This window comes from Anopheles aquasalis, chromosome 3, assembly GCF_943734665.1.
Source record: "Anopheles aquasalis chromosome 3, idAnoAquaMG_Q_19, whole genome shotgun sequence".
Classification (NCBI taxonomy): domain Eukaryota; kingdom Metazoa; phylum Arthropoda; class Insecta; order Diptera; family Culicidae; genus Anopheles; species Anopheles aquasalis.
The window spans coordinates 59198549-59211684 of record NC_064878.1 but is presented as its reverse complement, the minus strand read 5'-3'; the positions used below and the strand labels follow the sequence as shown (position 1 = coordinate 59211684).

At 48.5% G+C, this 13136-nt stretch overlaps 3 protein-coding genes across 7 annotated transcripts in view; 1 reads left to right on the top strand and 2 right to left on the bottom strand.

The window, feature by feature from the left end:
- The window catches only part of LOC126577016 (uncharacterized), a 124702-nt gene that overhangs the window by 33398 nt on the left and 78168 nt on the right, over positions 1-13136 (top strand). The gene's annotated exons all lie outside the window — the stretch shown is intronic.
- LOC126577017 (phospholipid-transporting ATPase ABCA3-like) lies at positions 4012-10458 on the bottom strand. 4 transcript variants are annotated; one of them, XM_050238380.1, is made up of 10 exons: positions 10334-10458; positions 9412-9701; positions 9146-9345; positions 8808-9068; positions 8342-8729; positions 6886-8260; positions 6732-6817; positions 6309-6670; positions 4371-6241; positions 4012-4289 (listed from the first exon to the last, which is right to left on the bottom strand). In XM_050238380.1, exons 2-10 carry the CDS (start codon positions 9623-9625, stop codon positions 4109-4111), a joined length of 4938 nt encoding a protein of 1645 aa, XP_050094337.1. In that variant the 5' UTR covers positions 9626-9701; positions 10334-10458; the 3' UTR covers positions 4012-4108. The 4 variants fall into 4 exon arrangements, with proteins under 4 accessions (XP_050094337.1, XP_050094334.1, XP_050094335.1 ...); XM_050238377.1 differs by having other exon boundaries at positions 9146-9701; XM_050238378.1 differs by having other exon boundaries at positions 9146-9701; positions 10343-10455.
- The window catches only part of LOC126577018 (phospholipid-transporting ATPase ABCA3-like), a 6198-nt gene continuing 4733 nt past the window's right edge, over positions 11672-13136 (bottom strand). Inside the window, exons 5-6 of the mRNA XM_050238381.1 lie at positions 12080-13136; positions 11672-12002 (exon numbers count right to left, since the gene is read on the bottom strand). The exon at positions 12080-13136 is cut by the window's right edge and continues 1191 nt beyond it. Of these exons, the coding sequence (XP_050094338.1) occupies positions 11822-12002; positions 12080-13136 (1238 nt within the window). The 3' untranslated portion in view covers positions 11672-11821. The remainder of the gene's footprint in view (positions 12003-12079) is intronic.

Genomic DNA, 13136 nt, shown 5'->3' with positions numbered 1-13136 from the left:
GTGCATGTTTTCGGCATCATCCACTCCCCCTTGATGCCGGTGGTCCATGGTGGTCGAGCGCTGGCGCTGCTGGAGGTTATTCTGCTCTCCATAAATGGGCTGGAGCCGCGTGGTTGCGTGGCGCTTTGAGCTGAAGAGTGTTCAAAGTTTTCGGCGTTCGGCGGCTTATCTGAGGATCGATTGCACCGACAGTGCATGAAGATTGGTGAGCGAGCCGTCTATTTAAGGAGCGAACATGCCGGTGGCAGCGATTGATCCGGCACTGACCTTCGCTTATTAGCGCGCCGGATTCGACGGATACTCGGCTCTCGTTCGCTCGAGCGCGTTAGATAACGTGCCCTTTGAAGTGTTTCAAGCCAGCGCAGCTCACACTTTCAAACCGAGAAATGCTTTTGCGGATTCGGCAATTCGTCAGCTCCAGTGCCGGATGTTCAATTAAAAAGGTGGCCAATCAAAGCGAACGTTCAAAACGAAAACTGCACGTGGCATCAATTTAGCGCTCGTTGACGTTGGATGCGACCATCAAAGCCATTTGGGAAGGAAAGATGCTTTTTTGCTGGCAGACCGAGCAAGCAGTCGCACAGACGAGAATAGATACGAAACAGACGGTGTGGCTCTTCTGTTCAAACAATTCTTTAAATATTGAAAAATCATTAAAAACATCGACCAGACCGGCGATGCTTTCGGGATTCGAGCTGCAGACATTCAACCGACCGCGTATCGATTCGTCGCCATCTGCTGGAGCGTGGGCCGACAATGCCAAACCAAAGCTTCCTTCCAAAAGTATGACAAAAAGTTCATTACCAACGCACCGGCATTCGTTTTTGGGGCCATTGGCCACCGCAGCCATAGTGACATCTTGTCATTAGGCCACCCACGGCAGCAGGAGATCGCCTCCGAAGGTGGAGTTGAAGCTGTTCGAGGAAACAAACGCCGGACAACCTCAGTTCAACCTCCTTCGCAACGGTCCCGGCCAAAAGCGATGGCCATCTTGGCTCGCGGCCGTCTTGGAGCACATTCCGTGTAAAGGTAACAGTCGCGCGCGCGGTACAAATACCGCGTCCGGCTGCTTCCTTCTTTGCCGAGCTTGAAGAACTGGCTCCGGGGGCCTGTGACCAAATTCGGTATCGACAGTACGACCAACGACGATGGCAACAGTCGATTCATGCGGACAACAGAGACGCACGGCGGAATAGCGCACCTCACATACGCCTTCGCATGTCGGTTGTTGGCCGTACAGCAGCACCACTGAGCTGCGGGCTGAAGTCGGCGAACGGCGTCGAAGTAGTGGAAGCTCTGGCTGGCATTGGTATATGTTTGAAGGTTTTTGGAGGCCTCAAACAGGTTTAACCTGTACTGATTGATCGCAGATACATCAAATTTCTTTTAATGAATATTATGTAATGCTGTTTACATTAATTAGGTCACTCTGCCAAATTTCAATAAATCGTTGACTTACTTACAAAAAACCAGTTTCATTTACTTTAACAGATCATAATAACATGCACACGCACTTTGCATGGCAAGTATTAAACAGGATCGTTAAACTGAGTGTTCAAATTGGCAAAAATATGTAACCAAAACGATTGCGTCACCGGTCAGTACAGTGCTATGTTGAGGGAAATAGCCGAACATGCCAAGAAAGTTTCTTTCCACCCGTTTTTATGGTCACGCGGCCGCGACCTACTGTGCACGCCTGTAGCGGAATGCGTGTGGGAGTTGTGATCGACCTCAACAAGATCATTAGCCAGTGATGCAGAGTTTGTGGTAACTGTGTGATCCAGAGGAGCTTTAAAGCACTTTCACATGATGTGCATTTAATTGGAAACTCAGCCAATTTATTGAACGATTGTTAAATGTTCTTTATCCGAGAAAACCATTGATTGCTACGATAGTATTCCATCGCCGGGATTTCATATTCAATCTGTTGAATACATTGTTCAAAGCAATCACAGTCAGGCTAGTACTATGCACTTTCCAGTGGAATTGATTCTAGAATTCCCGCGATAAAGCATAAACGATTATTTGATTGTTTCCCTTCGTTGATCCATTACGCGGAAATCTCGTTGAGCGCGACGTTTCCATGACCGTGAACCGTTGCTATGATTCTCTGCGCCAGCGGAATTCAATATTGATCCGCATCAGTCGTTCCACCGCGTTCTTCACCTTTCCACTACGAATGGGGCGTTATATTGTCATTTCTATTTGCTTGAACTGTTTCGCTTCGGTGTCGGTTCCGCGGGATTTGCTCGCTTCCCAATTACCCATTTATGATGGTCTCTCGGTGACCATCTCGACAGTTGACAGTGACTTCATGCTTTCCAACACACTGGCAGGCAGGCCATTCACCGGTATGCCACCTGTAGCGTTTTCTCGTCACCGGTTCGTGGGAACCAACAATCAAAGATCAATTTCCATCACCGCCGCTGGACGAACTCCCGCGAGATCCACAAACTAGTTTAGCACGAAGGACGGATAGGCTCAGGATGATTTGGGATTCTTTTTGCCGCAATTTTCGGCATTCGCACTGGGCTCCAGAGAGCAAGTCCGGTTCCCTCTTTCGCTGGAGTGTTGTCGAAATTGATTAATTTCATTTCACGCGAGCCAGCCCGGGCGGCCTTTGTTTTGGCATTAATCACATTGGCCCGCTACTCGTTTCCTTGTTAGCACCGTGAACGGGTATGTCAGCATCCAGCCCCCACTACCTGCAACCACCTGCGTCCCTCATCAAGCCCCAAACGCCTCGTGAGAAGATGATTGATGAAAGCAGTCCGATATAAAGCAAAAGCAACGTCGAGACGAAGGCTGCTTAGTTGCTCTGTCATCGTGTACCTCCGGGCAGGCTTGTTACCGAAGGATTAGATTAGCTGGCGTGCCATTTTCCTTTTTTTTCGGAGGACTTTTTTTTTCGACGAAAAAATACCACGTTGGTTGTGCTGCAGCTGACATCTGGCAGAAAGAATTATTTTATCGTGTGTGGAGTTTCCATTTGTTTTCCTCTCATTTCACGAGCATTGCGTGGAATTTTTTTTTGTTTCGAATGCGGCGACTTTGTCGGAATTTGTTTATGAGCTTTCGAGAAGGGTGGCCGGTCGTGGCCGGTGGGTGTTGAATTTTCATGATTTATGGTGACCTTGGAATTTTTACGGGCCGGGGCAATTTATTGCCATAAATTGATTTTGCATTGCAACCCATCCAAAAAGGAATTTGATTATAAATCTGCTATGCTCTATCCTTTATATGAACATCAAATTTGTGTCCATAGTTCATTTATCATGGAGTGGTTTTGAGAATATACAAGTCAATTAATTGGCATTTAAGCAATCCACCGGAGAAAATATCATATTATGATCCAAAATTGTAACCAACTGTTGGAAACAATACACAATATCCAATAATATCGTATCAATACCGCAAAAAAACCAATATTTCTCATATTTTCTTTCAACATTTTGATAATCGGTTTATAAAGGTAGGAATACACGAAGCGTAAACTCTCGTATAAACTCAGAGTGTAATGCCAAAAAGATTATGCTTATGTCAAACAGATTATAGGCCCGCGGAGCGTAAATCCGAGCGTAAAAGCAAGCATAAACACAGCACCAACATGAAGCGTAGCGTTATGATGAATTGAATATTCTACAATCGCTAATATACAGTAAAAACATCTTAGAATATAAAAGAAGATGTTCAGAAGTCAACTTATCTCGTCGATTTATGTTTTTTGTGGCCAAAAACACATGTAATTGATGTAATAGCATAGTGTAATTGCAGGTGCACGAATGTAATTGCAGTTGACATTTCGGTATAAACTTTTATGCGATTATGCCTGCCACACGAAGCGTAAACTTTTTGGCATTACATTCTGAGTTTATACGAGAGTTTACGCTTCGTGTATTCCTGCCTTAAGGCTAATCATTTGAATTCTACATACCCACGCAGTGGCAGTGATTATTGCACATTTATTATGAACAACCACCAAATACTTTTTGGCAGAATCTGTGCAAGGAATTATATTCCCATGCTCACATCAACGATCTCGTGATTTATTAACAATACTGTGGTATAATTGATTTAACAAACATTCTCAAAATGCTCTCTAAAACATTCAATCCGTGGCCCTTTGGTATTTGGTGAAAAATAGGAACACCTGTTCGAGCGTCGTTTGGCCGAGTGCGTAGTCCTCGATACCGAGCCGGTCCTTCGATGCTTCCATCAGCCCAAACATGGCCGACCATCGCTGATCGGTGCGCGCTATATGGAACGTTAGTGAATCTTGATACTCCTCTCTGTGGAAAAACCAAGAAAAATCATGAATAAGCCCCGAAAGCCCAGTTGTTTCAAGGCACTCGATGGCCTCGGCTACTTACTTAAGAACCGCTCCTGTGAATTTGCTCATCACGAACGACTTTACCTCATCGGCCGCTTGTGGTTGATCACGCTTTGTCTTGACCGTAAGCAGAAATCCTTCGGAGAACTTGTTCTTCAGATGTTGCGTCGAACCGAGACACTTGAACTCTCCGTTCACCATGATGGCGAGCCGGGTGCAGAGGGCTTCACACTCTTCCATGCTGTGCGATGTGAGCACGATCGATTTGCCGGAATTGCGGATCTTACAAATTACATTCCAAAACTGTCGCTTCGCTCCCGGATCCATACCGGTGGTCGGTTCATCGAGATAAACCACCGATGGGTTACCCATCAGTGCGAGAGCTGTGCTAAGCTTTCGCTTATTTCCACCACTGTACGCCTTTGTGCGCTTGTCCAGGTGCTTGGTGAAGTTCAACTCTTCGGCCAGCGTCAACGACACACCGTTAATCTCCGAACGTTCAACGCCTCGCATCAGCGCAAAGATCTTCAACGTTTCCCGGCCCGTAAGCTCCTCGAGCAGTGCATCAAACTGGGGACAGTAACCGATCTGCTGGTGCACCCTGTTCATGTCCGTGCGCAAATTGATTCCATTGACCCAGGCATCGCCCGATGTAATGTTCTCGTCACCGGTCATCATCTTGAACGTCGATGTTTTACCGGCCCCGTTGATACCGAGCAATCCAAAGCACTCGGAATGACGCACACCAACCGTCAACCGATTGACCGCCAGAAAGTTACCGTAACTTTTGGAGAGTTCCTTCAGCACCAGGTTGAAGGATGCCAACTCCCCGCCACTGCACTGACCGATACGCTGCTTCTCGTCCAGCACATCCGAATCGATTTCATCTCTCGGACCATCACCGTTCAACAGTTCACCTGGCGTTTTCGCTTTGCGAGAAAGGATCTTCTTCAGCAACCGGTAGTCGATGATCATGATCAGCATGAAGCTGATCACTCCGATGGCGACGAAAAACAGCAAACTTCGGTTGATGCCCGTCGTTTGATCGAAGGAGAACGGATTCATCGAGCAGCACTCGGGAGCAAACAGGCACTTCAGTTGCTCGGTACAGATCGGAATCTGCTCACAGGCACGCTCACACAGCACCTCCCGATTGCCCACCTGGTTCAGCGCGTTCATCGTCTGCGTCAAGACGAAGCTCGGGAAAAACATAAAGATCCACTCGAGCACATCGGCCACATTGTCGAGATCGATATCGGGAAAGCGAAGCAGTGAGACGGCGGTAAAGAAGATCGTGCCCGATAGCACATTGAGCAGCATCATCTTAACGAATCCGGTGGCCGGTACGTTGAAGAGGTAGGCGAATAGATACGTCACCGGAAGGCTGGCGAATGCGTAAAACAGTAGCACCAGAAACACACGCCCGAGTTGATCGAACGTTGACCAACCATCCTGCTGGATGATCGCAAGTGTCACAATGTAGCAGAGTGACGCCACAATGAACACCAGATAGTCCCACAGGAATGAGATGGTCCAGAAGAGGGCCACATTGACGCCACTGACGAACTGGAGCAGCTTGGCCCGTGTCGTCCTTTCTTTGATGTAGAACAGAATGAAGAGCGCCGACACGAAAGCCATGGCGAAGCCGGTGTTGAATGCTAGCTGGAAACCGGCATTGGCACCCGTTTCGAGACGCTGCAGTTGAGTGTCCAGGCGGTAGGGGAGTGGTTTGTTGCTGACTTGAAGCTCACAGGTGGGACAGACACTCCGCAGGAGTGCATTGTAGATCAAATTGACGGCAAGCGGTGCACTGTGGTAGGCCTTGTTGTTGAACCAAGCCGTACAGTCGTTCGCATTGAGTGTCGCTCCTACCCAGTAACGTGAATTGAACGTCGGTATGTCCTGCGCGGCCTAAAAATCGGAACAAAAGCTCTGTAAGCACGATGCTGATTTCTCAAAAAGATTGCATTCCATTTACCGTCTTTAGAATGTAGGACGTCATATCAGTATCGATTGCTGTTAGCTGATGGACCGGAGGTTCATTTCGAAACAGCTCTCGATACGCAGCACCGGTGGACTCCGAGCCAGCCTCAACTTCCACCACCGTTAACGATCCGGTGTATCGATCGAAGTTGATTGTCAACTCGGGCAGATCACGGCCAGTGTTTGCGTTCAAGAAGATCAGATACGACATCAGCACAAAGAGGATCGGGATGCAGAGCTGCAGCGAGAGTGTAATCCAGCTTCGGACGGTGGTGAGCAATTTTTTGTAGAACTGCGCGTAGATTTGGTAAAACAATCGCTTTGATCCCGTCAGCAGGCGAAGTCCTTCAAGGGAATCTGAAGAAACAGTCACGATGTTAAACCAAGCATAGTGGAGCTTCATTTCTTGGTCACTTACATGTGTCACTGTTTTCGTTGATGTCGATATACCCGTTGGTTTTGTCCGTTGAAGATTGCTCGGTGGTGGTTGAATCACTTCCAGCTCTATCGAAACGAAGCACAAAATTCAGAATAATTACATGAATTATAACAACAACAATCTTTATGCTCACCGTAGAAACACTTCCTCCATCGTGGTGAGCGAAATTCCGTAGCTAGATATGCCACATTCCCTCATATTCTGCTCCAGCTCTTCGAGCATCCGCTGGAACACTGGCAGATAGTCTTCCCGCAACACAAACGATAGCTCCGTACCGATGTCCGTTTCAACACGCACATCGGGAATGTACTTCCGTAGCATCGACAGCACCCGCTGTTTATCACAGTTCGCTTCCTTAACGCAAATCAATCGATAACCAGCGCCCAGAGTCTTTTTCAAAAAGAAAGGTGACCCAATGGCTCTCAATGTCCCTTCAGCCATGATCGCTATCCGATCACCGAGCACATCCGCTTCGTCCATGAAGTGTGTCGATAGAATCACCGTCCGGCCGACCTTCTCTCGCTGTATCAAATCCCACAGTGCGCGTCGTGCCGATGGATCCATACCGGAGGTCGGTTCATCAAGCAGCACCACCTTCGAACCACCACACAGAGCAATTCCAACACCGAGCTTACGTTTCATACCACCGGAGAGGGTGTGCGATTGTGCATTACGCTTATCGGTCAACTCCAGCAAGTTGACATACTTGTCGATCTCACCGACGGTCTTATACGCCGGTACACCCTTCAACTGCGCGAAGAACTTCAAATGTTCCGCCACCGTTAGCTCATTGAACAGCACGTTATGCTGAGGGCACAGTCCCAGCGAAAAGCGAACACCTTCGATGTCCTTCCGGATGTCATATCCATTCACCAGAGCTGTTCCCGAGGTTGGTGAGAACATTCCAGTAAGCATGGACATCGTTGTCGTTTTACCGGCCCCATTGTGTCCCAGCAAAACCGTTATCTGTCCATCGTACATATTTAAATTAAGCCTCTCAACGGCCACCTTCTTGCCGTAAACCTTGCGCAGATTCATAATGCGCACACCAGCCCGTTCGATGGTTGGTTCCGTTTCAAAGTACGGCGACGCTTCGTCCTTAGACATCCCACCGGACCCATCCTCAATACGATTCCGCTTCCAAAAGTCTCGAGTAAAGAGAAAATTCCACGGTTTGGCCACACCAAACTCACCGGGCATTACCTGCTCGAAGTATAGTGCGATGGCGAGGTAGAGCAAAGCGTCTACCAGAAACATAACCATCACCAGACCGACACTGAACTCGTCGCCCATCGAGGGCGCAGAGAACAGATTGCTCCACTGCAGCCCGATCTGGTTACCCTCGAGGCGGATGATGTTCATGATTCCGAATGACATGGCCGTGTTCGAGAGTAGACTGGAGGCAATTTTCGTCCCCAACGCCATCTCATCGTAGTTCTGAACGGTAACGTTGAACGGGATAGCAAACAGGAACCACAAAAGGCCAGCGATTCCGGCGGCAGTGTTAGCTGGAGGATGTAGGGAAATAAAACGTTCATTAGATTGAATTGCGAGTCATTCTAATCGAAGAAAATCTCGACACGACATACCTTTGTTGAAGAACACACTCATCATGAAACAGAAACAGATCGTCACGAGAACGAACGACAGAAAGAAAAACCACAGCACGGACCATTCGGAGTACTGGAGTACGGAGAGGTCCGTGTTGGGAGTAAGGTTGGCACACACCAGGAAGACGAGCAGCGAAATGGTGATCAGCAGCAGGATCAGGCAGCGCACGAACCAAGCCGTCCAGTGCAGCCAGTTCGGTAGTCCCATGATTTTCATCGCTTCCTTCAACTGTTTCTCCTTTTCGATCGTGATGTACTTGACCGTGTTGATGCAGGTGTAGAAGAACGAGATCAAAATGATCATCGGCAGCAGACGTTCCATCGCTACCAGCACAATATCGTCATAGTACGGTGGATACGGATAGCGCTGCATTCGAAGGAAGAGGGGAGGTCGTTATCAATTCGAAACGGCAATGTCGAGCGCGAGCATGGCTCCGTGACTCACTCTCAATGACACTTCCGGCAGTGGATAGCCGGTACGCTGTCGGCGGATGAACGTGCGTGCGATAGCTGCCTGTAGCGTGAGGAAACCTTCACCGTGGTAACTGGGACTGCCACCATCCGATAGGTTAGCATTCCGTAGCCCTTGAACGAACGGTATGACCATAAAGTTCGTTCGCCAATTGCCAAACTGCCAGCCAGTGAAGCGAAGCTCGCCGGGCAAGCGTATAGCGTACTCCAAACGCTCCGGTAGCTCGGTTTGATTCTAAATGGAATGAAGCGGTCTGATTAGTCATTGCTGGAAACTTGATTGATCTGCCGGCAAAACCCCTTTTTCCTTACCGCGTAACTGTCCGGGAACTCGATCCCCCCGATGTAGTTCTGTTGCATCAGCGTACGCTCAAGGTCACGAGCGTTCTCGGTTGATAAGAGCTCAATCCTTCGAAGGCTGACGATCTCTTCCGAAATTGCGTCACTCAGAAATTGATCTAGCAACTCATTCTTCGGTGAGTAAGCCACTGTAAACGTGACCGGTGGGAAAGCTAAACGGAAAAGTTCCGGACATGAGAACTCAAATCGAGTGCCGGATCGAGTCTTTTGCATCTTACCACCGTTCAACCGCTCCATCGTGCCAATTCCGAGCCGTTCGAATAATGTTGGTTCCTCAACCTGCTCCGGATCGACCAGTCCGCGCACAACGATGAGCATTGCACAGCACAGCACCGGGATAAGGATTTCGAACAGTGTCTGGATGTAGTGCCGCTTTTGGATGATCCAGTTCTTCCACAGCAGCAGCACGAATTTGTTCCACCGAGAAGTCATTTTGGCTTCTGTTTCGAGTTGCTTTTGGGATTGATTTAGCGTTCCCAGTGAATTTGATGCGACCTAGAAATCCGAACTATACACATTCGATTACAAGCTTATCAGCAGATTCTGTTCAATAAGAATGTGATCATTGATTGCTTTTTTTGGTGAATTTTATCGCGTCTAGCGAGTGATAAGATAATCAGCTGTTAGTGACTCATGCCGTTGACCATGAGAACAATGATTAATTAAGGCAGTTTTTTTTTCGATTTGCTGTGCGGAAGATTTAATGAATCGAATCACCCCGGGCTTGTCGGTGCTCTTAGAGTCAGAGTACCTGCCTGATGATTGCACTTCATTTCATACAATTTCAGTTTAAAAATTCCCGCCACGGTACGGTAACCACAATGCACGACCAAAAACCCCGATCTCAAATGTTAACGCGCTTCACAATGAATCACTCAATTCATAGCGGTGTCTATTCTGTTCTCCACAATGCTCCAGAAACATCGAAAGACCGCGACCGATAACACAAACCACCGACGTAAACAAACACACGCATTACACGATGTTCCGCAAATTTTATCTCGCGCGACCCTTGAAGTTTGGCTATGATCACTAGATGCTATGCTCTCCACTAGGTACTCGCGTTGTCACACCAACGCACTTCCCAAGTGTGGCTTTGATTTACCGCCACCAAATGGCGCACTTTAAGCTCTCACATACTTGACATACCTCTCCCAGTAGGCGGTGATTCCGGCAATTGTGCGGCCGGCCGGGTTTGTGGCCTTAGCGTCTTAGTGGACAGACGCCGTACGCCGTAACACTGAACCGATTGAACCGCGTGCTCCAGCGCAACTGATTGCGGGGGCTGTGACGCCCGACGCGACACAATTACGCTCAAACCCAAAGTCGTGTTTATCAACAACGGCAATCTCCACACCACCATCAACAATCGCACCGGGTTCGTGCTACTATCGGCGCCATCCACTACCAACACCATACCGCGCGACTCGACGCAACATTACTAAGCATTTTTTATTTGAACCGCAACCCTACGGCATTGTGAGTCTCGCGCGCGTCACACGCGCCAACACCAACGCGTGCACGACCTCTTCGTGTGGGTGTTTTTAACAGTGTGGCCATCAACGCTCGCTGGACCACACCGAGCACAAACGAGCCAATAGGGGTTGCTTTACTACACGCACCCAACCCATACCGCAACCCCCGCCGAAGGTGCCGCCGTCGTTGATGGTCAGTTGCACACGCAGAGGAAACCCGGGGTCTTTTTTCCATTTGACCTTATACCACATGGCTGATGAACACGAACCATCTACCAGCAACTTCGGTCGCTCGGTCGAAGAATTGATTTTCTTTTTTTTTTGCCCGTAGCAAGAAAATCGATCCGACATATAACACTTTCCTGTGGCGTGTGCAACGTGGCAAAGGACACGGCTCAGAAAAACTGGCCGAGTGATGACGGTTTAGTGTGTCCTACAATTAGCGTTCACTGTTGGGCGATGGATTGGGTGGGGCCATTGTGACCGGGGGCTGACGCTACCAGCTGACGCCCAGACAGGGTAGACGGGAACAATTGCCGTTTTCCGACGTGGCCATAAATTTCTTATCATCATCAGAAAGCGCGCTAGCGAGTACGTCCGTAGTTTCTTTAGCTTTCAGCGTCGATGAATATCGGCACGATGTTCCTGCTGCCTGTAATATTAAAATTGTCATGTAACTGACGTGATCCTTCTTTCTTCGATTCATTTCAGGTAAGCCAAACGTCGAGGTGTCGCTCATAAGCGGAGTTCAAGGCTAGATCATTGGGAGTGTAGTAAGTAATTAATGGCAGCTTTTGGGTAAAAGCGTCATAAAACGGCACAACATTGTAACCTGGCGTTGCCATGGGACCGTGGCAGACATTGATAGCCGCACTCTTTTTCATTGCCAAAGCTGTATTGGGTTATCCATCACATTTGTCAATCAAGGGAACCATTAGATGGTGCTCTGCGATGCTGCTTTCTCGGTGCAAGTGAACTCGAAATGGTTGGAGTAAAATATGGCTCAATTTATAAATTAATGATCCACTTTTATTTTGGTGTCGATATTGAGGATTGAGAATATTCAAAATAAAAATGTAACTTATATACAAGTTCATCTACGTCACAGGGCCTTTCAGCAGTGAGATACTCATTACAGTAATGCGCCTATTGTTTAATCAACCTCGCGTTGATATTTGGTGAAAAATAGGAACACCTGCTCGAGCGAGGTCTGGCCAAGGGCATAGTCGTCGATTTCCAGCTCCTGTTTGTGGCTCTCCATCAGCCCGAACATCTGGGACCACTTTAGATCCGTCACCGGAATGTGGAAGCTTAGCGAATCCTCATACTCCTCTCTGCAATAATACAAACCAAAGAATTTCAATTAAGTTAACCAGGCTACGACTGGTACCTGTCGATAATTGATACTTACTTCAAGATGGCACCGGCGAACCGATTCGTAACAAAGTCCTTTACTCCTGTGACTCGCTTTTGTTGCGCTTCCGGTGTGCTGCGTTTTACCTTGACCGTCAGCAGAAATCCTTTCGAGAACTTGTTCTTCAGATGTTGCGTCGAACCGAGACACTTGAACTCTCCGTTCACCATGATGGCGAGCCGGGTGCAGAGGGCTTCACACTCTTCCATACTGTGCGATGTGAGCACGATCGATTTACCAGTGCTGCGCACCTTGCAGATAACGTCCCAGAATTGTCGCTTCGCCCCCGGATCCATACCGGTGGTCGGTTCATCGAGATAAACCACCGATGGGTTGCCCAACAGTGCGAGAGCTGTGCTAAGCTTTCGCTTGTTACCGCCACTGTACGCCACGGTCCGTTTGTCCAGGTGCTTGGCGAAGTTCAGTTCTTCGGCCAAAATGTAAGAGACGTTTTTAATTTCCTTACTACGCACTCCGCGCAGCAGGGCAAAGATCCGCAACGTTTCTCGGCCCGTAAGATCATCGAGCAGTGCATCAAACTGGGGACAGTAACCGATCTGCCGGTGCACTCGGTTCATGTCCGTGCGCAGATTGTTTCCACGCACCCAACCATCTCCGGAGGAAATCTCTTCATCTCCAGTCATCATCTTAAAGGTTGTCGTCTTACCGGCGCCGTTGATTCCGAGCAATCCGAAGCACTCTGAGTGGTTTATGCCGATCGACAGTTTGTTGACGGCTTGGAAGTTACCGTAGTACTTGCTCACATCACGCAGCAGTAGATTGTGGCCATCGATGTCCCCGCGGCTGAGATTCTGTATGCGGCGCTTCTCCTCCAGCACGTCCGAATCCATGTCCGAGCTGGCCCCGGGGTGATCCGCGTTGATCGAATTCGTTGCTCCAGCTTTCTTCCTGTGGAACAGCCGCTGTACCAGACCATACTCCAAGCCAAAGAGCAGCGCAAAGCTAGCGCATCCGATGAGCAAACAGAACAGAAGGTTACGGATGATACCGAGTTTTCCGAAGGAGAACAAACTCAGATCACAGCAGCGATCAT